The following is a 26,553-nucleotide window of genomic DNA, read 5'->3' on the forward strand; positions in this document are numbered from 1 at the left end:
CTGCTTTTTGCCTATCACTTTATAACTTTATAAAACCAATTTTCCATTCATTGAAACTTCCAGAATCAACCATAGCTTTGCAATACTTCTTTTCTTAAATTCCAATGTAAATTCTTTCTAATTCTTGTCACGCATATAAAAATAAAATAAGCTAAAGTGAAAAATATTCCAAAATACCCATCTTTCTCCATGGTATCATATATTTTTCCTTGTAGGTAGTTTGTTAGAGGTTTAGTTCTTTATAATTTGTTAATTATGTATAATTTCAAAGTTAAACATTGCAAGAATAATGCAAATGACATTTTCCTATACCCTCACTCCAAGTCAGTTAACATTCTGTCCCAATTGCTTTTTACTTGTGTTCTGTGTGTATGTGTGTATTTTTTAATAATTTGAGATTAAGATGCAGACACCATTTCCCTTTACACCTGAACACTGCAGTACATATCTCTTAAGACAAGGGCATTCATGTTACATGACCACAGTATGTTTATGTTATGAAATTCAGGATAGTTAGCATTAATACAATGTTGTTATCTAGGCCATGGACTATATTCTGATTTCTCCACTTGCTACAATAATGTTCTTTACAAAGCAGTATTTTCCCAACCAGAATGCAGTCCCAAGATGGCCACTGCATTCATGGCTGCCTGGTTTCCTTTAATTTGGAATAGCGCTCCAGGCTTTCTTTGTCTTTCATGACCTTGACATTTTTGGAGAGCATAGGCAAGCTGTTTTATAGAAGGTTCCTCAATTTGGGCCTAATATATTTTGGACTGCACTCCAAGAATGCAGTTTAAAGGAACACCCTGTGTTTTCTGCCCCCAGGACCTGGAAGCCGACGAGAGAGACCTCTATCAGCAGCCCGAAAACCCGTGCAAGAGGCTGAGGACCGAGAGGAAGATGCCTCAGCTGTGCTCAGGGCCATCCAGGTGGAGAATGAAGCCTTGCAGAGGGTGATCCTCAACAGAAAAGCTGAGCCATCTGCCAGCACAATGCAGGTACTTTGGTGAGCAGAGGGGAAGGAATGAGGAGGACCAGGCTACTCAGGGGAACAAGCAGCACCTGAGCAGTGCTGGCAGAGAGCATGTGGTGAGGAGAGAGACATTGTAGGCAACCCTGGCCTCAGACTGATCATAGTCCACTGCCTGATGCACAGTTGCTCCCTGTCCTGCCAAAATTCCATTTCCACAGCTTTTTTGCATTTTTTGTTTACTTCAGAAAGCCTAAGTTGGATGATAATATGCTTCCAGTCCTTGATGATTTCCGTGCAAATGCTGGATACCTTAGACCATGGTTGCAAACTGGTGGGTCAGAGAAGAAATGGAGTAAACAAGCTCTGGCTTCTCTGGAAAGATCTCATTCCCCAGAGCATGAGCCTTTCAGGCCTCCACAGCCCTCACCACTCCCTACTGCTGCCCCTGGCCCTACAGGTGTTTGAGCCTATGCCTGCTGCCTTTGACTTTGAGCAACAAGCAGCAGGTTTAATGGTGGGGTAGAGGAGAGGCCCTTGAGGCGCTGGAGGCTTTACATATACCATGGCATGTCCATCCTTTCTCAGAAGCATGGCCCCTGACTCACCTGTCGAGAGCCTTTGTCTTAGCTTGTCCCATTTGATGCTCACAGTAACCCTGAACCAGGTGGGCCAGTCTCATCACCATTGTATAGACGCAGCTGTTGGTGCCCAGAGAGTATAGTGGCTTCCACAGGCTGTGTCTTTGGAAGTGGCCATGGTCGGCCTGCCTGCAAGCCCAGGGCCCATCCACACTGCCAGTTGCTCCTCAGGCTCCCTTGCAGGCTGCTCCTTAGGGTGTCCATTGAGCAGCATCTGTTGTCTGTTTTCCTGGAGCTGGGTCTTTGCCCCTGATGTTTGTGCTTATGGGATCGCGAGACAGTCCCCACACCTTTTTGAAGAGTATGCAGTAGATGGCTTCATTCTGACCTCAGATCATGTGATTACATCATTCCAGGACACAGAGACACCACCAGCAAAATCATGGACCAATCTACTAAAGGAAAAGGAAGAGACCCCTGAGGTCAGTGAGGCCCGAGAGGGACCACAAAGCCACTTGCCCATTGCACCTGACAGGCTCCAGAGAGCTTTCCACACGCAGTGTCAGCAGGGCCTCCCGCACTCCCTGAGCACAGCGTCATTCTGCCCCCCTCCCAGATGGGCAGTCCCAGCGTGACCTGCCCAAGGCTACAGGTGGAAGCCAGGCTCACTCAGGCCCGCAAACTACAATGTCTTGTTATGTTTCTATTTCCTGATGACAAGGTAACACAAAAATAGATCTCAGTATCCTGAGTAAATAAATGATATCTTTATCTACCTAGGCCATTTAGGCAAAAGATGGCTTCAGCAAATACAGCCTTGAATTAATAAAATGCCCAGGAATGTCTCTGTGAGATAGTGCACAGGTCTATGCAGTGTGCTCAGAATAAAGAGGAGGTTCAGTCAGCTCAGATCAGCACTGGCCTCATGGAGCTTGCAGACAGCAAGCAAATGAAGCCATAAATAAACAACGTGGCTTCAGAAAGAGATGACAATCAAAGCTGCTAGTGGGCAAGAGAGTGACAAGGTGTGGGATGGTGACGACCTCCAACAGGCTGGTCCAAGGAGGCCTCTTAGAGGACGTCCCATTTGAGCTGAGTCCTGTCTGTTAAGGATCCAGCCAGCAACAGGGAACAGCGTTCCCGGTGGAAGGAACAGGGGTGAAGCTTTGAGGTAAGAACAAGCCGGCTTGATTGGGATGTGCAGGGAGAGCGGGAGGAAGGAAAGGAGGGCTGGAGCATGCCCGGGGGTAGAGTGATGGGCAGACAGTGCTCCTGAGCACCATAGTAGGGTTTTTTGTATCCTTCCTAATTGTTCGGTTATTTCCCCATCATCTCCAGCTGATAGTTCTAACAGGTCTGCAGCAGTGCCCATCCCCTGGTCTGGGATTCCTGGATGACCTGGCCCTCACCCACAGAGCTTCAATGACTAAAATCATCTGCAAACAGAGAGAAGAGCACATTTCTAGTTTAGATGGTAAAGGAGAAAGAAAGTGAAAGGCTTGGAGGATTAAAAATGAAAAGGCCTAATAACATTACTAGAATTCTCTATGGGGTCCTGGTACTTTGTACAAACAGAACAGGGGTCCAGATGAGATGGGGAGAGGTTTGGGTGAGAGAAATTTTCAATAACTCATCGAAGCAGATGTTTCCTGGGACCCCCTAGAGCATAAAAAATTGAGATCCTTGTCTTTTTGCAAAGATCTTGTGAGGCAATTCTAGATCTAATCAACCCCAGGCAGATGCTGTCCCTGTCATTCCTGTCCCTTTTCCCTCAGGGGGACTGATGGCCTGGGAAATGTGTCCCTTTGACCATGGCTCTGCTGTGTCTTGGCCAGGAGTGTGGCCTCTTCATCTGTTTAATGAGCATTTCCATTCCCAGCTACATCCCATCGCCCTGGTGACCAGCAAGCAGGAGCCGTCCAGGGCAGCAGGGGGAGCCAGAGCCATCAGCGAAGCCATTGACAGAATCGGCCTTTTGGGGAGCAGGTACTTACCAAGGTGACTGCAAAGCAAAGAGAAGCAGCCCATGCCACTGCAGCCATGAGGGTCTTACTAACTGGGCTTCTCTTTGCGGTCCCTTTGTTGTTCCACACCACTTAAAACTGCTCCCTTAGACTGTGCCCTCCCTCTCCCTCCTTCTAGCCCTGAAGTGAAAATTGGCTTGATTTCTTTTAGGCAGATGTATTTTTGCTCATTCAGTTTGGTCCAACCTGTGTAAAACTTCTACCTATTCAAAGGTTTCCACTGATGTACCCCACACAGCAGACACTGGTGAACTTGGTCCCAGCCGGCTTCGGGGTGGATGAAAGTGGCACAAAGCAGTGTCCTTTGAACCTCCTTTTCTCTGATGAAAGTTCATTCAAATGCATTATTCTGTTCCATTAAATGTAGCATCAGTTATTGGAACTGTTAAGTTTTTATTACCAAAATAAAGGCTTTTCTCTGTTCTTCATGCAAACTAGATCTTCAGACAGATGTCCTAGGTGGAGCCTACAGTTTCACTCATGCATTGGCATGTAGTCACTCTCCCCGGGCCGCCATGCAGGGCTGTGCGCATTGTGCCCATGCCTGGCTGAGGGGCAGGAAGGGCTGAAATCCAGCCCGCATGCTGGTCACTAAGCAGAGGCCCTGGCTGGGGCTGCATCAGCCTGGGTAGTGGGGGTAGGGGGTGGGGAAGCTTTTTCTTAGCACAAAGGAGAATGTCCTGGCCCTGTGGAACACTGTGTCCACTCAGAGGGAGCTTCATTTTTATAATTTCTAAAACAATTCTGAATAGGCTAAATGCACTGCTAGCCCCTCCTCTAAGAGTCTGCAGACCCCAGATGGGAAGCTGCACACCACTGTGGTCATGCATAAGAACCTGAGGTTTCCTCTGGGCATGAAAGGGCTGGGCAGTGAAGATATTTTACATCTGATACAGTTTTATTTACAGGCAGCACACACATCATGAAATGTTTCTTTCTTCATCATGAAGATCCTTGGTGTTTGAGGCTCTGGGGGGTGTTCAGCCTTAAATAGCACATGTAGGGTACATTTTCCAGTGACACTCTGCTGGGTTTGAAATGCCGGCATCTTCATAAATAACAGATCAGTAATCGACAAACCTTTTCAGTAAAGGGCCAGATGACAAATACTTTAAACTCTTCACTTTTTTTTGTTTGTTTGTTTGAACAACGCTTTAAAAATATAAAAACCAGTCTGAGCTTGTAGGCCATGTAAAAGCAGGCTGCCGGCTACATTTGACCCACAGGCTGTGCTTTGCTGACCCTGCTCTAGATTCTAACAAGTATTCTTTCAGCTTGAGGAGGTTAGCTGGCCATCCTGCCCCAAGCATTTTCTTCTACTTGGGTCTTCTCTCATCACTAATTGTACTGTTATTTATAAAGGGAGAAAACCTGCCTGCGTGCAGGGTGGGTAACTGTCTTCTCAGACTGTTCCTTCTCTCTGAAATACGTAAGTGTGGTACCCTTGATGGGCATGTTCTCTATTGTGTATCATTTGTTATCACCTGTTTGCTAAAACAAAATCATATTTCAGACAACAGCAGAAACTTCTGAAAGTCCTCCAGGCCATCGAATGTGACTCTGCCCATCTCCGCTGGGTTGTTTCACCAACTGAGGAGCAAGTGCTGGACCCAGAGGTAAGAACCTCAACTTACATAGATTTTCAAATGCATTCAGGGTCTCACCTCAAAGCTGAGGAAGGAAGGGTCCTTCGGTACAATCAGTTCTGTTTGGTGAGGACTCCTCAGACAGCAGTAAACTTAGCATCTTTTTGCCCAGGTCTCCATCTCCACATAGACACACATATGAAGGAGCAAGAAATTGCAGTAGAGAGAAGCCTGGCTACACCAGAGGAAATATAAATAGCGTATATAAACCCATAGAAAAATGTCCAGTGTTGCTGGTAATCAAGAAATGCAAATTTCTCTGAGCAACCTTAATGTCCCATTTGATATCTGAGTTAACAAATTATTTTGGATGATAACCTTCAGTACTGTCAAGGTTGCAGTAAAATGTCTGTTGTACTCTGCCAGCAGCAATGTAAATGGCTGGAGCGTTCTTTAACAGCAGAAAGGCCAGGCTTAGGAAGAGCCATAGAAATACTGAGGTCTTCCAGCTCAGTCCCACTGCCTTACCCTGAGGAAATCACTCAGCAAAAATAGAAAGCTATGAGCACAAAGGTGTCTGTTGCAGAATTATAGGAAGTAGGGAAAAATAAGGGGAAATAAGCACCCAGAAATAACATAAATGTCTCATAATAATGGAGTTAATCAGGAAAATATGATATCAGCATTGTGCTACTGCATACAAGGATGGAAATTATCACTATGGAGATGATGCAGATAGAAAACGTTAAAGATATAAAGTAAACCACAAAAGGTGACATTAATCTTCACTGGGTCCAGTATGATGGCAACAGTTGTGTGAGCATATGGATGGAGCTGAAACACAAAAGCACAAGAGGAGGAGGTGGCATCAGGGTGGGAGGGTTACAGGGGAGTCCTTTTTCTTTTGTGTCAAAAGGCACAGCCATCTCACCCCATCTTTTACCCAAGCCTTCCTTATAATTGTTTGCTATGGTGATCACAGATGTTATGATGGGCTGATGAGAACTTAACATGAAGCCCTCCCAATGCCACATGTAAAACTCAGGTGACAGCAGAAAGAGCCCTGTTTCAGCCTGGACTAGAGTCCTGGCTATGAGTCTGTACCACTACTTAGAGTCATGTGACCTTAGACAAGCCTCTTAAACTCTCTGATCCAGGAGTGTGTGGCTGTCAAACTGGGTAACTAATCCACAGCTACCGGCCACCATGGGGAGGGAACAGGGATGGTCTTCATGGGTGGGCAGCTCAATGCCTGGCATGAGGCAAGGAGGAACCTGTAAATATCAGCTCAAAGTTTGCTGTCTAGAAAAATCCGGAAAACTCAAAACTTTGTTCCGCCTGCATGGAATGTTGCTTTCTTAGCTGTGAAGATTCTAACTGTGGTGAAACTCCAGCCACATTAAAAAGAGCCTGGGTTGATCCAGTCTCCTTATATTATAGGAGACAGAAAACTCAGGGCAAACTGACTTACACAACAGAGAGAAGAAAATGACAGATTCTTGTAATAAATACCAAAACCAGCACTAGGTAGGGCGTGATCCAGCAGCTTTCACTGTGTCTCCACAGTGTCAGCTGCATCCTTGAACCCCAGTCCAACTCTGCTCTCTCCCTGGGAACCTTCAGTAACTAGAGTGGCTCCCACCTCTCACTGTCAGACCCCAGTAAGGAGAGAAGAGCAGTTCTTCCACACACAGAGCTGAGATTGGATCACATGCTGGACACTGAGCCACTCCCTCCCACACACTAACTCATTGGGCCAGCCAGGCTCCTCTTTGGGTGGGAAAGGGGCCGCCTCCCTATACTTCATGGCTGAGAAAAGATAAGGGTGACTGCCCTAGGGGAAAGTCAGGTGGCCTTGGTGAGAGACAGGGAGTGAATGCCAGGGGCGAAGAGCTTCCCAACCAGTGTTTGCCCCACACCTCCTCAAGGGATCCTAAATCTAGTAGTTGAGAGGCAGGAGTAGCCATTGAGTTGCAGCTCTGACAAGTTGTGTTACCTCCTTAATTAATAGACTCTTGAGCTGCTTCCTTTAGAAACAGCGCTGCAGGAATTTGCCTGTGGTATGAGATCCAGCAGCCCTCGGGAAGGCAGCTCGCCTCCCATCTGGTGCTCCTCCCTACTGCCAACAGTCAAGGTGAACAGTGCCGATTTTTCCCACCTCCCACGCTGCTCACCTGGCAGCAGATGCTGCTCACAAGCTCAAGCTCATTAACCTCCCAACCACTCCACTTGAGCCAGGCCAGTTTAAGTTTATCACCATCCTGTAAGCCTGGGACTCAGGCCCAGGGCAGTGGAGAGCTTGGCCAGGGCCCTGAATGGCCCCACCACAGAGCAGGAGGATGCTATAGGGTCTGCTAATAAAAACAGGCCCTGTGCGTGCTCCTTCTGGGAGCTATGAGCTGACCTCCCTCTCTCTGTGTCCCCATCCCTATCTCCATTCCCATCACATGGCAATCAAGGCTCGTCCAGACACCGCTGAGAGTGATAGCACGTCTCACTGGCTATTAATTAAAAAAACAGGTAGGGAACAGTTGCTGTTCATTTGCTCAGCTCCCTGCTCACAGAACCATTGCAGATTACCAGTGCTAATTAACAGAGGGCATGTGCACATGGGGAATGCACCATTTTATGAGTGACTGATCCATGACGACCAGCGCTGCAGTCGAGGCCTAAAGGGGCCTCCGGAAGACATCCTGCAGTGTGGCCTTTATTGATGGCATTCACGCAGACAGTCAGACCAGACAGCCTGGCTGCGAAGGAGGCAGGCATTAAAATCAATGAAGGAGAGAAGGGAGGACATGGACATTTAGGGAGTATACACCCAGGCCGGCACTGTGACCAGGTCTTCTCTCCTGTTTGCATCTCGCTTAAGCTCCGCGACAGGATTGTCAGAAGGTGTCATCTCATGTTCCCCAGCGAGGCTGAGGAGTTTCAAGAGACTTGTCCGAGGTCCGCTGTTACCTACTGAAGGGGTTTGATCAGGCTGCCATAGCAAAGTACCACAGGCAGGGCCCTAAACAATAGATTGCTTTGCTCACAGTTCTGGAGGCTGGAGTCCAAGATGAAGGTATTGCAGTCTGGTCTCTGTCCCCTGGACTTGCACATGGCTGCTTCCTCACTGTGTCCTCACATGGCCTCTTCTCCGTGCCCATCCCTGGTGTCCCTCTGGGTGTCCAGATTTCCTCTTACTGGGTAGGGCCTGCCCTCACACTCTCAGTATAACTCAGTTACCTCTGTACTGGCCTTCCCTCCAAATAGGCACATTCTGAGGTTAGGGCTTCTGCATCTGAATTTGTGGGGGGACCCAATTCAGCCCGTAATGCCTTCCCATTCAGCAGAAGTTGCAACATTCTTACAGGACATGAACACTTGGTAGTAGGGCAGGAAAGTGCACATTCAGGCAGAATCTGGTGGCTTTTTAAACATATTTGTCATTCACAAGTTTTCACAGGAGACACCAAGTGCCAAGAATACAGTGACTGTGCTTTAATTGCTTTATAAACACAAGCTCATTTAATCTGGATAATGACCATATGTAATGGTGCTCTTCTCATCCTTTCTGTACAGATAGGGAAACTGAGGCACTAAGAGGTAAAATAATGCATTAGCCAGTGGTAGAGCTGAATTCACCTTGTCATGTTTCAATCCTTGGACACTATTTTCCTCATCCTTAAGGACAAGTCAAGAATGAAAGCAGAAGAAATCAGAGATGCCATCTACGTGACCATGGAAATCCTATCCAACTGGGGCAACACCTCATGGGTGGGTCTCACGGAAGTTGAGTTCTTTGACCTGAACAACACAAAGCTTTATGTGTCGCCTCATGATGTGGATATCCAGAACACGGACACACCTGGGGACCTGGGCCACCTGGTCAATAGGAACTTAGCTGTAAGTGGAGGTGGCTCTGGGGTGAGTCTTGGTCTTGTATTTTCATATTTTCATGTCTTTTCTCTGTGCACTGCAAGTCCATGATAAGGGTGGGTGTGGGGCCGGGAGAGTAATACAATCCTCCCTCCAGAGCCATTCACCTGGGACAAGTGGGGAGGAGCCTGGGGAAAAGGTGCAGGTAGAAGCCCCCAAAGAGTCCCCCCAGGTCTTTCCCAGATCCCTGTTCTGTAGATTTTCTTGGGAGAGGGGACAAGGAGGAGCTAGTTCACCACAGTCACTGCCAAACAGGGGACTACAGGGTCATTGAGGTCAATGCCCTCATTTTGTAGATGAAGAAACTAAGGCTTGAAGAAGGGTATGGACTTGTCCAAGGTCACACAGCTGGAAGATGATAGGACCAAGTTCACATCCTGCAGCCTGACCCTCAGGGTCCAGCTTCGCTGGGGCAGGGAGTACACACCCAAAAGGTGGAGTGTCCCTTCCTTTTAATATCTACCAGTAAAAAAAAAAAAGGCAGTGGCATTTTCTTTTTTGCCACTTGCAAGTTGGACACGAGAGACCATGAGCTAACCTGTGACAGACTGCACAGCAGTGTCACCTGGACTCTGCTGTGCTCCAGCATCACTCCCAGTTACCTCCAGGAGGGGCCTGAGAAACTGGACAGAGGTAATCTCTGGGCCACAGAACTGGGTGGCCAAGGGACGGGGGACACCAGGAAGACTTTCCACTGGGTGCTCTTTTGCACCTTCTAAATTTCCTTGTATTATCTATTCCAAAGAGCAAGTTATTAACTTTTTTTGAAGTATTGAAAATGGAAACAGCTACCACATGTTCAGCTTTTGTCTTGTGCCAGGCACAGTTCTAAGCATATCATGCATGTAATCTTATTTATACTGAAGAGTGCACAGGCTTAAGAAGCAGAAAGGCCTGGGTTCAAAGCTTACCACTTATAGCATTGTGCCCACCAGCAATTCCCCTAACCTCCACTTTAGTTTTCTCATCTGTAAAATGGGGTAATAACAGCACTTCCCTTGATATATTCTGTAAAAATCAAATGTTGTTTACGTTTGAAGAGCTTACCACCATGCCTAGCTTTTCCTAAGGGCTCCAAAACATCATCTATTATTGTTTTTACTGTTACTATTGACAATATTAAAACTCCTAAGAAGTAGGTATTATTTCCATGTAAGAGGGAACAAGAAAGGGCTTTGAAATCCCAGGTTCTTGAGACCCAGGCTCTGGCCTTGACCCTGCAGCCTTGGGCGACTTACCTGCCCTCTTTGAGAGTTTGTCTGCCCCCTGCAACATGGGAATGAAGGGTGTGCATAATCCATATGCTGTTTATTTTACCAGCAAAAGAAACTGAGTCTGGCTCACTTCAGAAAAGTTTTTAAAAAGAAATTTATTGCAAATCTGTGGAGTAACTGGTGTACTCACTGTCATCCAGACCAGAAGGCAGCCCCATGCTGGGGTTCTAGGTGTACCCCAGCATGAGCACCAGGGTTTGGTTCTTTTGGGGGTGGGTGGGTGGTGTTAGTTGTCCGGTTGGTCATCCTGTTGCTGTACTGGAGGCACACAGTCCCATAGAGGCAGGCTGCTGAACCAGCCCAGCTAGGAGGGCTGGGACCTTGGTGCCAGTTCCACCAAGATGCCCCAATGGGGCAGCGAGGGAATTTTCCCTGAAGAAATTCAGGCTCATTACTGAAAGAAAGGATAGGTGCTAGGCAGAAGCACTGTCTGTCCACAGAGTTGGACCAGCTGGTGTCTGGGCCCTCTTAAAGATCAGCAGCTCTGCATTCGTGAAAGAAGCAGCTCCCATGGGTCATGGCCACTAGGATTCTCTGGCCTTGTATCCCATGCTCTGCTTCCTGCTTGGAGCCTGTAGGTGCCCATGTGTGCTGCTGCTGCGACTTGGACCAGCCCTTGCCGCTCCTCTACCATCCCCCTTGTGCACAAAGCAGTGGCATTTTGGAAGCCTGCTACACAGCACAGAGCATCCCAAGGGCAATAAAAAGCATCATTGGATTTGATGGGGACCAAATCTGATGATTACTCTCCCTTCTCTGTCTAGCAGAGGCTGATGCGTGTCACTGCGTGATGGCAGTGGCGACTTTGGCCCATGGCTTTGGTGGGCTTGCAGTTCTTTTGTTTTTTGGCCCTGAGGTTGGGACATAAGGCAGCTCACCCCCCTGGGCTGCTGGATCTCTGGGCCCATCTGTGGGCAGGCTGGATTCCCCCTGCTGCCCTGGTATGGGGTCTCCCTGAGAGTTGCCCTCCATGCCAGGCCTGGGGCTACCAGAACACACTGCCTCTCAGAAGCAGCCAGTTTTACTGGAGTTTATCAAAGATCCACAGTGTGCCAGCCAGGGCATCAGACATCCCTCATTTAATTCTCACATGAACTCTGGGGGATTACTCTCCACGTTTGATAAGCGAGAAAACCAGGTCTCAGGGAAGATAAGTGACTTGCCCTGGGCCACACTGCTGTGGAGTAGTGGAGCTTGATTGAAAGCTGAGCAGGAGGTAACTGCAAGCGGTACCTGGGTTCACAAGAGAAGCTGCTTCACTGGGGGTGAATTGGGGCATAGTAGAAGCTGTGTGAGTGCCCCAGGCTCACTGCCAACCCCCCTCGCTTCTGTGTCCACACTCTCTCTCTCACCAGCCTCCCCCAGGCCTGTGGCTTCAAGATGACTCCAAATTTATACACCAAGCCCTACTTCTCTAAGTTCCTGACTTGCAGATCAACTTCCTGCTTAATATTTTTTCTTGGATGTCTACTGGACGTCTCAGACTTCAGAGGTTTTGAAGGTTTTGGTTCCCCAGCCCACGCCCACATCTCTTCCTCCTCCAATACTCCTTTGCTCAGTAAACGGCACTGCTCTCTGCTCAGCTGCCAAGCCCACTACTTAAAGAGTTTTCCTTGGTCGCCCCGCCCGCTCTCCACTGCCTTCCCACACACCAGCAAGTCCTGCTGATCTTACCTTCCACATGGGGCCTGGATCTAGCACCTTCTCTCCGTTTCTCCCCCGCTGCCTCCCTGGTCTGGTCAGCGGTTCCCTCTCACCGGCACTACTAAACCCCTCCTAGCTCAGTCCTTCCTTCCATTCCCAGCCCATCACATCATCTCTCTGCTGCAGGTACCCCTTGGGACATGCCTCCTCCTTTTTTTTCAGGCAGCCACCTCCTTTTTTGCTCACTGAGATTTCAGCCTGAATATCACTTTCTCAGCTAGAGTCCCCCTGACTCCGGACCTGGAAGAGCCCTGTGCCCTCCCCGCCCCAGGCTCTGTCGCGTTGCCTTGTCTAGTTTCTCCGGAGCACTTCTCACTATAAGGAATGACCTTGTTCATTTGTTTATTATCTGTCTCTCCCTTGGATCCACAATTCTTGTCTATTTACACTATATCCCCAACACTTACAAGTGCACAAAACATTTTTTGAATTTTTTATTTGGAAATACTTATAGACTTACAGGAAATCATTTAAAAAAAGGGGGAGTGGGTAAGAGGAGAGCTTGCATTGATAATCATAAACACTTCCCACAAAGAAATTCCAGGACCAGATTGCTTCATTGGTGAATCCTACTAAATATTTAAAATAACACCGATCCTTAACACTCTTCCAAAAGATAGAAGAGGAGAGGGCACTTCTCAATTCATTCTTTGAAGTCTAACAGCAAAAACCAAAGGTTCCACAAGAAAACTATACATCAATATTTCTTATGAATATAAATATGAAAATCCTCAACAAAACATTAACAAATCAAATCCAGCAGTTTATAAAAAGATTTGTACATTAAGACCTAGTGGAGTTTATCCCTGGATTGCAAGGTTTGTTCAACATGCAAAATTCAACCAGTTTACTATAACATTTTAGTAGAATAAATGGGAAAATAACCTCATGACATCTTAATAGGCACAGAAAAAGCACTTGACAAAATCCAGCACCCTTTCATGACAAAAAAACAATCAACAAACCAAGAATAGAAGGACAAAGAGCAATCACTGAAACCCACAGTTGACATCATACTTAATGGTAAAAGACTGAGAGCTTTTCCCTAAGATCAAGAACAAGACAAGGATCCCCTCTTTCACCACTTCTATTCACCATTGTACTGGAGATCCTACCCAAGGCAGTAAGCAAGAAAATGAAATAAGAGGTTAGAAAGGAAGAAGTAAAATTATTGTGCCAGGATATGATCTTTTATAGAGAAAACACAGCCCATGCCACATCTCTTCCTCCTCCAGTGTAAAATGACTGGTTGAGTTAGCAAGTTGACAGATAGAGATCAATATACAGAAACCATATTTTGTATATCCAAAAGTTGTATTTATGTGCACTATAATGAACAATTTGAAAAGGGAATTAAGAAAATAATTTTATTTATAATAGCCTCAAAAAGAATAAAATATGTAAGAATAAAGTTCACCAAAGAAGTGAAAGACTTGTACATTAAAAGTGTAAAGTAGTGTTGACAGAAATTAAAGACCTAAATAAATGAAAAGGTATCCACATTTATGGATGGAAAGGCTTCACGCTGTTAATATGGCAGTGCTCCCAAAATTGTCACAGAGTCAGGGCAGTGCTATCAAAAATCCAACGGCCTTTTTGTGGACCTTGACAAGCTGATCCTAAAATGTATATGGAGGTTCAAGGGACCCAGAATAGCCAAAACAATGTTGGAAAAGGAGAACAAAGTTGGAGGCCTCACACTTCCCAATTTTAAAACTTACTGCTGAGCTACGGTAATCATTACTGGCATAGAGATAGACATATAGGTCAATGGGATAGAATTGAGAGTCCAGAAATAGACCGAAAATTTTATTGTCAACTTATTTGCAAAAGGATGTCAGTACCATTCAATGGGAAAAAATAGGTTTTTCAGCAAATGGTATTGGGGCAACTGGTTTTCCATGCAAAAGATTAAAGAGTTGGATTCCTATCTCACACCGTATACAAAAACTAACTCAATGGAATGAAGATCTTAATACTTTTATAGTTTTAAGGCTATAAAACCCTGGGAAGAAAGCATTGGTATAAGTCTCCATAATCTGGAATTTTTCGGTGGAGTCTTAGATGTGATACCCAAAGCATAAGCAACCAAATAAAAAAATAGATAAATCAGACTGCATCAAATTAAAAACATTTTTGCTTCATTTTGCCTGACGTTATCAAGAAAGTGAAAAGACAGTCTACAAAATGGGAGAAAATACTCGCAAGTCATATATCTGATAAGGTCTAGTATCCAGAAAATATAAAGAACTCTTAAACGCAACAACAAAAAGACAACTTGATGAAAATATGGCCAAAGTACTTTGAATAGCCATTTCTCCAGAGAAGGTATATAAATGGCCAATAAACACATGAAAAGATGCTCAGCATCATTAGTCATTAGGGAAGTGCAAATGAAACCCCAAAGATACATCACTTCATGCCCTAGGATGTCATAATTTTTCAGAAAAAAGAAACGGAAAATAAGTATTGTTGAGTATATGGGAAAATTGGAACCCTCACACCTTGCTGATGGGAATGTAAAAGTAAAATGGTATAGCCATTGTGGAAAACCGTTTGGCAGTTACTCAAAAAATGAAATGTCAAGTTCCCGCATGACCAGCAATTCCACTCCTAGGTATATACCCAAGAGAATTGAAAACATCTTCACACAAAAATTTGTACATGAATGCTCATAGCAGTATTATTCATAATAGCCAAAAGGTGGAAACAACCCAAATGTTGATCAACTGATAAATGAATAGAGAAAATGAGGTATATCCATATAATGGCCATAAAAAGAACAAAGTCCTGATGGATGAACAGTGAAAACATGCTAAATGAAAGAAGCCAGACACAGAAGACCACATATTGTATGATTCCCTTTATTATGAAACATCCAGAATAGGCAAATCCGTAGAGACAGAAAGTAGATTCGTGGTTGCCAAAGGTTAGGGAAAGGTAGGAATGGGGAGTAACTGCTAAAGGATATGGGGATCCATTTTGGGGTGATGGTTGCACAACAATGTGAATACACAAAAAGCCACCAAATTGTACACTTTAAATGGTGATTTTATATATGTGAATTGTATCTCAACTTCTTAAAAAGTATAGAGGTTCTATGTGCCCTTGGCCATCTTCCCCCCAGTGGTAACATCCTATGTAACCATAGTGCATTATCAAAACCAGGAAATTGACATTGGTATAACGTGCAGACCTTCGTACCTTTGTACATTTGTGTGTGTGTGTAAGATCAGTGCAATTGTGTCGCATGTGTAGATTCATGTAACCATCTCCATATCAAGATACAGAGCAGTTCCATCACCATGAAGGAATTCCCTTGTGCACCCTTTACAGCCACACCTCACCACAACGGACCCTAACACTGGCAACCACTGAACTGTTCTCTACTTTTTGTCATTTCAGGACTGCTATATAAATGGACTCACACTGTATGTAACCTTTCTGAAACTGACTTTTTTCACTCAGTATAATGCCCTTGACATCCACCCAAATCATTGTGCATATTAGTAGTTTTTTCCTTTTGATTGTGATAATTTATTAAGTTGAGGGCAGTCCTGCAGGTCCCTGAAGTGGGGGCTGGGGGAGATGTATTGGATTAATGCTGGAAGAAAAAAGCACCTCTGTTAGGAGTTAGAAAGTTACCTCCTGAGAGAGGCCTTCCCAGACCATCCATTCTAAAAGTGTCCTTCCATTAGCCATTAATAATTCTCTCTCATTGTCTTCATTGGATTTATTTTTCTCTTGGCAGTTTTACTTGTTTGCCCGCCCTGCTAGGACCTGAGACCAGCCTCCCCCGCCCACTTCTGCATCTAGCTCAGTGCCTGCCCTACACTTGGGCAAGTAGGTAGCAGGTACAGCCAGTGCCTCCCAGCCCCTTGCCCTTCTCACATGGGTGCATGCTGGCTGCCCTTCCCACTGCCAGCACTGATAATTCTCCAATGGAAGATTTTTTATTTGGCTCCAGGGCCTACTTTGCCACCTGGGTAGCAGGCCCCAACTGGGGGGAAATTGAGCCCTGGAGCAGCCCTCAACCTACACTGATGGGAACGAGGGTGCAAATACCCCAGCTCCCTTGTCCTGCAGATGGTCACTGTCAAGCCTATTTCACACTGGCTCCTGGGTTCCCTGGTGGCATTGAGCTGTAGATGTCCACAGGAGGGGCTAGCTTGGTAACTGACTCTATGGAGTACCTTTTCTTCCCTCACTTCCCCATGCTCCAGCTGGTGTTTCCTTCGCTGTCTAAATAAACTCCTTACACTGGAATCTTTGCCTCAGGGTCTGATTCTGGGAGAATCCAAACTAAGACAGATTAATTCATGAATTTAAAACCTAGGTTTCAGTCCTCACTCCACCGCTTGGACAAACCACCCCCCTTACTGAGTGCTGGTCTTCCTCCAGGGACACAGGCACTACAGCAATAGTCACCTCCCAGGGCTTTGAGAGACCCAAGCGTGGTAAAAACTGGCAGAGCAAAGCTGCCATCTCTGTTACCACCTGCGATGGGCAGGGTGGGCAGGCACCGCAGATGCTCTCCCGCTGGCCTGGCACCTGGGGGTTTACCCAGCGTGCTTCAGGTCGGCCCCCAGCACCTTCCTGTCAGGCTTCCACTTGGAGCCACTGCCTCTGTGAGGAACACATTGGAAGGCTCAGTTGCTCATGAGGCCCCAAGTTACCTGCAGGTTAATGTTCTTTGACTTTGAATACGATGATCCCACTTAGCTCTCCTGTTATCCCTCTTGCTGGCAGGAATGTGAGAGGAAATCAAGTCCAGTCTCCTCACCCATGTTAAGGGGCAGCCTTCAGTCTCTTCCTTTGTCAAGCAGCCACAGTGACCCATTTTAAGCCCCATTTTGGGGAAGTAATGAGTGTCACCCACTGGATTTTGAGATGTGGTATCTGGACCCCTCACAGCTGCCCAGAGCACTGAAAGTTCTTACAGAGCTTGAGAAACTTGCCAAAACAAGTGAGAACCCCTTGAACTCATCTCTCCCCCTTAACAAAAGCCACCTCCTCCCTTCTGAAAGGCACCATTGTCACTGGAACAAGCCATCTTTGTTCTCTCCCGCAGCTGGAGCCTGGGCCTCTCCTAGGGGCCAGCAAAACCCCAGAGTCAGCCACTCTCCTCCTTCCCTGGCTCTGTCAAGTAGCAGGCACAGTTCTGGTGACAGGAGTCTGTGGAGACGTTGTCAAATACAGGGCACTGCTCCTTTTAGATAAAATGGACAAGTGCAGCCAGTGTCAGAGATGTGGTAGCACGGGCAGATGAAACTTGCTAGCAGCTGGGATCTTAAAGCAAAATGCCTGCAGGAGCCAGGCAGAGGCATAGCCAGGGAAGTGACGTGGTTGTAAAACAGTAAGGAGTGGTGGGGACTGGGGCACAGGAGAGCACCTACCCTGGCACGGGGGCCCCATGTTGCTGTATCTTACCAGGCTACAGACAAGCCAGAAATGTGGCTCTATGGGAGGAGGGGAAGTGCTCCTCCCCCAGAGCTACCCCATCTTTAAGTGCTGGCAGCAAATTTGACACTTCATGAGCCAAACAAAATATTTCTGCAGATCAGATCAGTTTACAAGCCCTTCTGTATAAAGTTTCAATGAGAGGACAGATATTAGGAGGTAAGTTTCATTTATCCATTCATTTATTCATTCAACAAAGACTTTTGGTGGGTGTTTAACTGTGTGCCCAGGAACTGTGCTGAATGCTAAGGGCTCTGAAATGAACTGGGCTTGGCCACTTCCCTTTGAGAGCTCACAGCTCAGTGATGGAGGTATTATGGACATGAAAACAGGTAATCATGGGACCCTGAGTAAATGCTAACCTCAGGCATCACAGGTGACTGTGGGCACCTGAAGGAGAGAGTGATGATGTCCAGGGAAGGGGTGACAGTTGGGTGACAGCAGATTTATTCGAGCTCCATCCCTCAGGGTGAGAAGGGCAATAGCATTGCATGCAGAGGCCCAGCCTATGCAAAGGCCCAGAGGCCAAGCTGGCATGCAGGTGTTTGAGAAAAAGCTGTGAGTTTTGTCCAGAGTCCAAGAGGTATCTGAAGAGATGAGAGAGGAGGCCCTGGAGTTGAGAGAAGTACCCCAATCGGGCTTTTTCCATCAGCATACAAAGTACCCATGACGTGCAGTTGCATTGGTGCAAAATCAAATGACACACGCCTCCCTCCTCTCATCCCTCTGGCCTTGAGAGCAGCTTTGTCAGCCTCTTAGGCAGGCTAAAACTGCACGGGGAGGTCCTACGGCTTGGAAACCCTGAAAGGGAGCAGACTGAATCCCAAAACCCAGTGCCATGGCTCTGACTTAACAAATGCCTGAGCCTGTTTCTTTCTTTTCTATTTAAAATTTTTTTTAATTCCCCAGGGCTTTAAAAAGGAAAACAAAGGCTTTGTTAGCCATGTTCATCACGTAGTGCAAATGGTGCCTCTTTTCCTTCCAGCGGCCCTCCTTCTAGTCTCTCTCCCCATCCCCAGTGCTCTCCCCAAAGCAGATTAAGATGATTGAAATTAAGCCCACTGCATATAAATTCAGTCTGCATGGCAGAGCAGAGGGGCCCATGTGGCAACTTGGTACCAGGGGCAAGGGTCAGAACCTGCCAAAAGTGCAGTCCAGCCTGGATAAGGTCTGGGACCCCACCCTGGATTAGACCCAAATGGTGGCCTGGCTTCCTGCCTCATCCCTCCCCTCTCCTGGTTTTCCCTCACTGCCCATTTACTTTGGGGAGAGGCAGAAATGTGCTAACGACTTGGCTCTCCTGCTGGTGTTTCAGAGCAAGGAAGACCTCTCCCTGTGGACGTGCGCCTTCCACCCACCACTCCAGCTCTTTTTTGTGATCCGCAACACGAGACAGCTGCATGACTTTGGTCTAGCCAAGATCAAGGTTTGGAATTACTGGGCAGCTGATGGGGTGAGTAACAGGCTGATTCCTCGCTGGGCATCTGACTGATGGAATCACTTGGCACTATCCAAGAGCCTGATTTCTGAAGTTGCAGAATGGGTACAAGGGGGCCCTGCTGCCCTTCCTTCCAGATGTAGCAAGTACTTGCTGGGGGATTCCACACTGCACTGTTAGAGCCACCAGGGCAGAGTCTCAAGTGGGAGGTTTGGGAAGTGAAATCAGGCCACCCTTTGGGCAAAAGGGAAAAACATGAAACTGAGGCTCAATTTAATGGATAAGGGAACAGACACACAGAGAGGTTGTGTAACATGCCCCAAGCCACATAGCCAGCAAGTGTCAGAGTGAGAATTTGAACCTATGCAGTTGGGCTCCAGGCCCATTCACTCAGCCAGTACTTCTCAAACTTTAATCCACAATGACTCACCTGGGATCCAGCGAAAATATAGGTCTAACTCAGCAGGTCTACGGCAGGGCCCAAGACTGAGTGTCTGACCAGCTACCAGGTGTGCCAGTACTCCTGGTGGGTGACCTACTCTGAACAGCCAGGCTCTTAACCTCTCTGCACCTCTGCCGCTCTGGTTTCAGATCCCTTCCCCCCACCTTCTACCCTCACACCACTTCTAGCCTACACCCGGGCCCTCATCCTTTCATTCTCCACTGGACTGCTTTTTCATATATTCATTTGCATTTACTCCTTCCTTCAGCATTGGTTATTGAGCACATACTAGGTGCCATCAGGCTTCCTAATCAATTCTGAGGACTCCGATGTAAAAGACACAGCCCATGCCCTGGAGGTACTCTTTGTCTAAAAGCTGGCAGACAAGTAAATGTAGACATGTAATGCTGTGTGCTGAAAGCCTTATAAAGGTGACCCCAGAGCAGCGATGTTTCAAACAAGCTGCTGGGACTCAACAGGGAACTCAATGGGTGAGGAGGACAGGGGCCCCGCAGACATGGGGACAGCAATGGTTGTACTTTGCTCTGTCTGAGAATCGGCTATCAGGGAAGCAAGAGTACAAGTGAGATGACAAATGGGAACTGCTCCTCAGTCTCTGTCTTGTTAGAGGGACACTAGGGCATGGTGGGAAGTATGGCAGACTGGCAAGCACATACCCCTGGATAAAGGGAAGGCCACTTTTCAGCGTTAGCTAATGGTTGCTGCATAGGAACCAGGGCTGCTAGATCTTCTGAACATTCCTAGGGAGCTGGGAATCTGGATTTGATATGAGCCTGTCAGGCTTGTTCATGTCAATAGTTAATTTAAATTCTTTTGAAAGCACCATACAGTTCAAAGCAAACTCATCTTTGGGCTGGAGTTGGCCTGCCCAGACTGCAAGCATGGAGGAGGGAGCCTGCCTCAGGCTGGAAGAGGTGAGGGAAGGCACTTGGAAGGGCTGCCACACCTGAGCTGTAGTAGAAAGAGATAGCAGCACTGAGCCGAGGCAGAAAAAGAGAAAGGGTGTCCCAGCTGGAGGAAACTGTATGTGCTGAACAGAGGCATGGACCAGTACAGCCTCTTCCTTGCTCTCCCTGTCTCTGGGCCCAGGCCTCTCGTCTGTCTCTAGCAGCCACTGGGAGGTCTGATCATGATTCTCTGCAGCTTCAAACCTGGAGAGACCCCCCCCTTGACCCAGGGCATCCAGGTCATAGCCCTGAGTGTGACATCAGAGCTCCATAATCCCCATGTGCCCTCAGCACCCGCCTCCTCTCATGTCCCACTTGAATGCAAGCTGCTGTGGCTGTCCACCACCCTCCATGGGAGCTGCACCTTTAGCCCCAGCCCTTCCCATCTCACTGTACTCCAAATGCCCACCTCTGCCTTGAATTCCAGGAAAACCAGGCATTGCTTCCTCCAGAGAGCTGGCCTGGACCCCCTGGCCCTTGTGCTATTTCTGAGCCTCGTGAACATGTCCTATCCCCCCTGTACCCAGGCGGACACCTGCCTCCCCCACAGCATGTGGGCATCATGGGAGCAGGGCCTGAGTCGTCTCCACCACTGCTCTGCTCAGTGTAGAAATTCATGGTTGTCAAGTGAATGACTGAGTTCAAAGAACCCATAAGTAGCATCTTACCCTTTGGACCCAGAGGAGACTGAGGATAAGGGCGCTTAGGGCATATGTGCAGGCCATGCTGCAGGTTAAGGGCAGAGCTGGGTGTCAGGTCCAGGAGAGCCCCTGCCACCACCTCTAGCCCGTCCTCCCTTCCTGCACTTCCTCCTGATTATTCTCCCACCCACCCACCCAGCTGTCTGGCTCCCACATAAACATCTGCTAGGCTCTGGGGACCTGGAGGCTAACATGACAGACACAGTCCCAGTCGGCTCTGTTCATGCGTGACACTGCCTCAGAGAAATGACAGGCAAGCCCACACAGAGAAGAGCATATACTATACTGTGTATTTGAAAGTTGCTAAAAGAGTGAACTGTGTATTTGAAAGTTGCTAAAAGAAGCAAACAAGGTGAAATTTGAAAGAAAGTCCAAAGCATTGGGATAAGAGAAGAGGTTTCTGTGGGTGTGTCAGCCTGCCCTTACCCAGGGCGGCAGGCCCTGGGCCCTTGTGCACCGGGCTGGGCACCCCCAGCATCTGGGCCAAGTCCTCCTTCCTGAGTCCACTAGGCACTTCCTGGCAGGTGGTCATCAGCGTCTCCCGGAATGGGTGTGGAACAGTGCTGGGTGCTCAAGCCCATGCCCTGTAGCTTGGCCCTGTTATTGAATATAGATCTCAGGCCAAGAAAAGTGGATTTTCTGTGCTGGATTACTGAGAAGATAATCTTCATCCTTTTGGCTGAGGCCTGCCTTTCTTCACCATCCCTCAGCCTCCCCTGTGCCCTGAGAGTAAACAAGGGGCAGGACGTCAGGGTGTCGTGGCGGGTGCCTTGGGGAACCAGTCCGCTGGCTGCCAGGATTAGAGACCTGAGGAATTTCCAGCACACAGAGCGGAGTGTGGAGGACTGCAGTCCCTGGCAGGGCCACTGCTTATGTAATGCACACCCATCTGTTGCCAGAATTTACCAGGGGCAGAAAGCACAAACAAATGCAGCTGCAGGTTGGTTTGATTTAATATTCTCCAGAGAATGCTATTACTGTGTGTTTTAGAGGAGATAAAATGAGAGTTTATAGGAAATATAGCTCAGCTTGGTAGACACAGCTTGTTAATACAGTGTTTTGTGTATGGGCATCCAAGGAAGAAAAGTTAAATGTGAGTAGCTAACCCAACGAAGACTTATTTAGAACAGAGGAAAGGAAGGTGCTAGAAAACAGAGAGTCTCTTTCATTGGAAAATATGCTGCCTGTTAAATCCTAAGGCTCACTTTATGGACTCCTTTCCCCCTCATTAGGTGATGCTATGACTGTGAGCTGGCCCAGAGCAGGGCACTTCAGGGGAAGGTAAGGGCGCAGAAACTGGAATCCATCCATGCAGACCCATGTAAGGCAGCACACGTCTGTCTGTCCTTGTCACAACTGCCATTTATCCAGTGTTGTGTGCATCAGGCAGGTGTGAGGCACCCAGGAGGCACTCAATAAATATTTGATGCATGAGCAAATAACTGAACAAATGAATCATCTCTTTTAACCCCTGACAATCTTGCAAGGTGGGTGTTCTCAGTCCCCACCTTGGAAATCCCACGGGGCAGAGAGACTATCTCTTTTGCCAGCTCTGCTTGGAAATGGCTGCCTGGAATGCTATCTTGAGAAGAATCTGGAACCTTCCTTCTGGTTCATCAAGGAGAGGGTGTGGTTGATTAGTGATGTCTGCCTTGGGCTCAGGAGGAGGATATGGTAACACATTTGTCACATTTTTTGATGTTCTTCAGATAGTGAGTTGTAAGGGACAGAGCTGGGGAGGGAACATGAAGTCTGTTTTTCTCTGTTTTTTTTTCAGCGCCATTTCCCCTGCAGAGTGACATCTGTTGGGAGGAAGGAACCAACAGTCTCCCTTCTATAGTATGTAAAACCCATCCAAAAGGTGGGCTTCTAGCAGCTCCCCACAGGCCATCTGTTTTCCTTCACAACAAGCATATTAGTTACCTGTTACGTGGTCCCACCTTTCAGTAGAAACAGCACATTGTCACCCCCATCAACCATAACATCACTGTTCAGATGCCACCTCCAGTCTGGTCATAGCAGTGAGGGAGGTAGGACAGGCACCCAGGGGTATATTTATACACAGAAATGGTGCTCATTATGAATGAATGTTAGATTTCCCCAGTGGTATATTTCTGTGACATGCCTAGGCCAGCACTGCCCAGTAGAACTTTCTGTAGTGATACTAATGTGCTCTCTCTGCCCTGTCCAGTAAGTAGTCACTAGCCACAGGTGGCTGTTGAGAGCTTGAAATGTGGCTAGTGCAACTAAGAAACTGTGGTTTATTTTATTTTTAATTGAGATATAATTGACATATAACAGTGTATTCATTTCAGATGTACAACATAATGATCTGATATGTGTATATTGTAAAATGTTTCCTATAAATACAAGTGTAGTAAATACCCATCAGCATAGTTAAAAAAAAGTTTTTTCTTGTGATGAGAACTTTTAAGATCTGTTCTCTTAGCAACTTTCAAATATACAGCATAGTATATGCTCTTCTCTGGGTGGGCTTGCTTCATCTTCGGGTCCCAAGTGGTGGTCCCTGATGAACTCAGGCTCGCTATTTCAGCAGTCCTTGCAAAAAGGAGAGTGTCCCATGCAAACTCTAGCCAGGGCTGGGTTGCAACCTGGGGTGGGCCCCGCATTATCCATATGAAGTGAGGTGGAGAGAGGGTGGATTTCCAATGGAAAGTTGAGGTGCTGTCTCCAAAAGAAGGGGAAAACACCAGGGAAAATAGAAAATGGTACCCAAATCCAGTCCTTTTTCTTTTTCTCTGAGAAAACAGAAGTCACATGTTGTTGAATTTACTTATCAGCTCCCAAATCTAAACCATCCCCAAGTCTTAACTTCTAAACCAAGCTTCTCTCCTGGCCACCAGGTACTTTCCTTTGGCATTTCTGCCCAACAGTACACTGACACTCCAACCCGGCATACCCGAGCCCAGGCCCGGCTGACTTGGTTTTGCTGTCCACCGCAGCCCTGCCTCCCACCTTTGGCCCCTCTCCTTCTCGTGCCCCTCACTGCTGGTTATCTCCAAGTCCTACCATTTCCATTGCCAAACTTGTCTCCTTCCACAGCCGGCTTCTCCTTTCCCACTTCCACCTGCTGCACCAGTGCAAGACTCATCACCACAGGCACTGGCCTCACCCATCTCCCCCTCCACTCACTCACCCTCTCAGTCCCTTCATCTCATCAGCAGAGGCCTATCAATCGCTCCACACTTGGGCTTGTGGCATGGCCGGGAATCATACACGCTGTCTGCCCCTGTGAACTCAGACCCGGTCAGGAAGGCCCTGGGGACTCAAACAGCAAACCACAGTTCACTGGGCCCAGCACAGTGAGGTGGGATGAGCTGAGGGCCTCACAGCTGCAGAATGCCTCAGGGGTGCAGCCACAGTGCTTTGCCACCGCATGCTTCCCTGTGCTTTCTGGGAAGAAGGCTGTGATATGACTCAGGCTGGGCCCCAGCACCCCAAGGCAGCTCACAGACAGACTGCAACTGGTTCACATGGTTCAAAATCCTTTGAATTAATTGTCAACATTTAAAATATGGGAGAATTTACATGAAAATAAGGATTTTTAACTTTTATTGAGAAATGAATTTCTGGCAACGCCAGGCCACATCCACACCCAGGAGCTTTGACAGAGCTGAATCACAGCACCATGTCCTTGCCACTCCCACTCATCTCCCCAGCACAGTGGCACATGTGTAAGGAACACATCACCTCTCCCATTTGTGATGCTCTCCTGCATGCATGAGTGTTGGTCCTCCACTCCTGATGCCAAAACCAGCTCTCTGGCTTTTCTATTCTTATGCAACTTGTATTTCCTCCTAGTCCCTGTACAGCTCTTCTCTCCCTTGTGCCTCTGCCCCTGCCATTCCCAGCACCTGGACCACCTAGCCCATCTTATTACAAACCCTACCTCTGGAAGTGTCAAGGTTCTGCTTGTCTGTCTTCATGCACAAGCCCTCTGCATACCCCTCACCTACCGGGCCCCTTCTGGTGGTATCCAGCCGCACCCTTCCAGTCACCAAGTACATGCTTCCCTAGGGTGTTCCTCAGTTTCCTGAGCCTCTGTTGTCCCAAACTGGTGCCTTCCAGCCAAACCTATCTTGCAGGTGTGCTCTATTTGGCCCACACAGTGTTATACAGCTTGTGAATCATGTGGCAACATTCCCTACATGGTGTCCACTGGCTGGAGCCGAGGGGCTCCTGCCCCCTTGGGACTTGCAGATGTGTGTTCAGCAGTTCACCATAGTCCCTGCACCCCCCGTGGCTGTGGTGCTGCAAGCATTTGAGCTTGTGAACATTTAATATACAGACTGTCCTGAACTCCTTAAGGAGAGTAACATTGCTTGCATCTTCTGCATGCCACACAGGCCAAGACCCTGAAAAGCCTGCATATGGTATGTATTTGATTGAATAAAATTACAAGAATTGCATGTTGGGGCCTTAGCCCATATATCTAAGGAAATCCTGACCTAAAGCAGCAAGAGTAATTCTGTGCCCCACCCTAGAGCAGAGGGGGTTCCTCTTGTGCCTGCTGCCAGCCTCTGCCAGGAACAGGGGGGATTGCTGCACTGGGCCTTAGGGAAGCAGGAAGTCTCCAGGCCACACTAGCTCTGAGCAGCCAGCCTTGGCAGATACATACATCCAGGCAGTAGACTGGGTACAAGACAAAGATGGAAGCTCACATTGCTGGAGCATGTATTATGTACCAGGAGGTAGTTAAAGGACTTTACATACATCAGCTCATTTATTCCTCACAGCAGTCCTATGAGATCGGTACTACAACGAGCAGCTCCATTCTACAGACGGGGAAACTGAGGTGCAGAAAAGCAGAGCAAGTTACTGGTGGTCACATAACTACCAGTCGTTCACATGGTAGACCCATCACAGGGTCACTGGAGAGCCACACCCTGCGTAGGGCAGCCATCACTATGTACTTCAGCACCAGCCCCATAATGCCAAATGGCCTACATTTTTAAGAGAGGCCAGAAATACATGTTGTTAATGCAAAAGCTCTAAATTTTTAGATATTAACTGGTTCTGAATATTTTAACTGCTCTTTGGGCCAGGCCAGCATAGATTTGGCCGGAGAGCTGCCAGTTAGTGACACAATCTTCAGGTCCCATCCATCTCCATCATCCTCTGAGCCTGTGATGTTGGGAGGGTGGGAGTGGCTGGTCCAGAGCCCAGCACATCATAGGTGCTTGTTAAATTTATACTGTCCCACCATCTTCTTCAAGTTTCCACATTGTAAAGAATGGTTTTTCACTGGTCTTCCTCCCAAGGGACATGTAAAGGGCCATTGAGGTCTCCTCCCCATAAAATATTCAAGTGCAGGTATTCCAGGAAGGAGCAAGTTTAGTTCCCAGAGCTATAGGCCTCAAGATAGATAGAAATAGGCCCATTTCTCACCCTTGAAAGTCTGGCATCCCGGTGAGGACAGGTGTGCACATGCAGATACTCACCAGGTAGTAGGTGCAA

General features: G+C 47.5%; 1 protein-coding gene across 9 annotated transcripts in view; it reads left to right on the top strand.

Annotated features, from left to right (window-relative positions):
- Positions 1 to 26,553, top strand: part of KATNIP (katanin interacting protein) — a 196,361-nt gene that overhangs the window by 129,268 nt on the left and 40,540 nt on the right. For 6 of the 9 annotated variants that reach the window (XR_008992153.1, XM_057487074.1, XM_057487067.1 and 3 more), the window contains 6 exons: positions 829 to 1,001; positions 1,971 to 2,036; positions 3,434 to 3,552; positions 5,092 to 5,194; positions 8,840 to 9,076; positions 18,842 to 18,979. Coding sequence is in view for 8 of the 9 variants with exons in the window: in XM_057487074.1 (XP_057343057.1) it covers positions 829 to 1,001; positions 1,971 to 2,036; positions 3,434 to 3,552; positions 5,092 to 5,194; positions 8,840 to 9,076; positions 18,842 to 18,979 (836 nt within the window). In the remaining variant the exon portion in view is untranslated. The remainder of the gene's footprint in view (positions 1 to 828; positions 1,002 to 1,970; positions 2,037 to 3,433; positions 3,553 to 5,091; positions 5,195 to 8,839; positions 9,077 to 18,841; positions 18,980 to 26,553) is intronic. The other 3 variants (XM_057487068.1, XM_036916875.2, XM_057487073.1) reach the window with 3 other exon arrangements.

This window comes from Manis pentadactyla, chromosome 10, assembly GCF_030020395.1.
Source record: "Manis pentadactyla isolate mManPen7 chromosome 10, mManPen7.hap1, whole genome shotgun sequence".
Lineage (NCBI taxonomy): Eukaryota > Metazoa > Chordata > Mammalia > Pholidota > Manidae > Manis > Manis pentadactyla.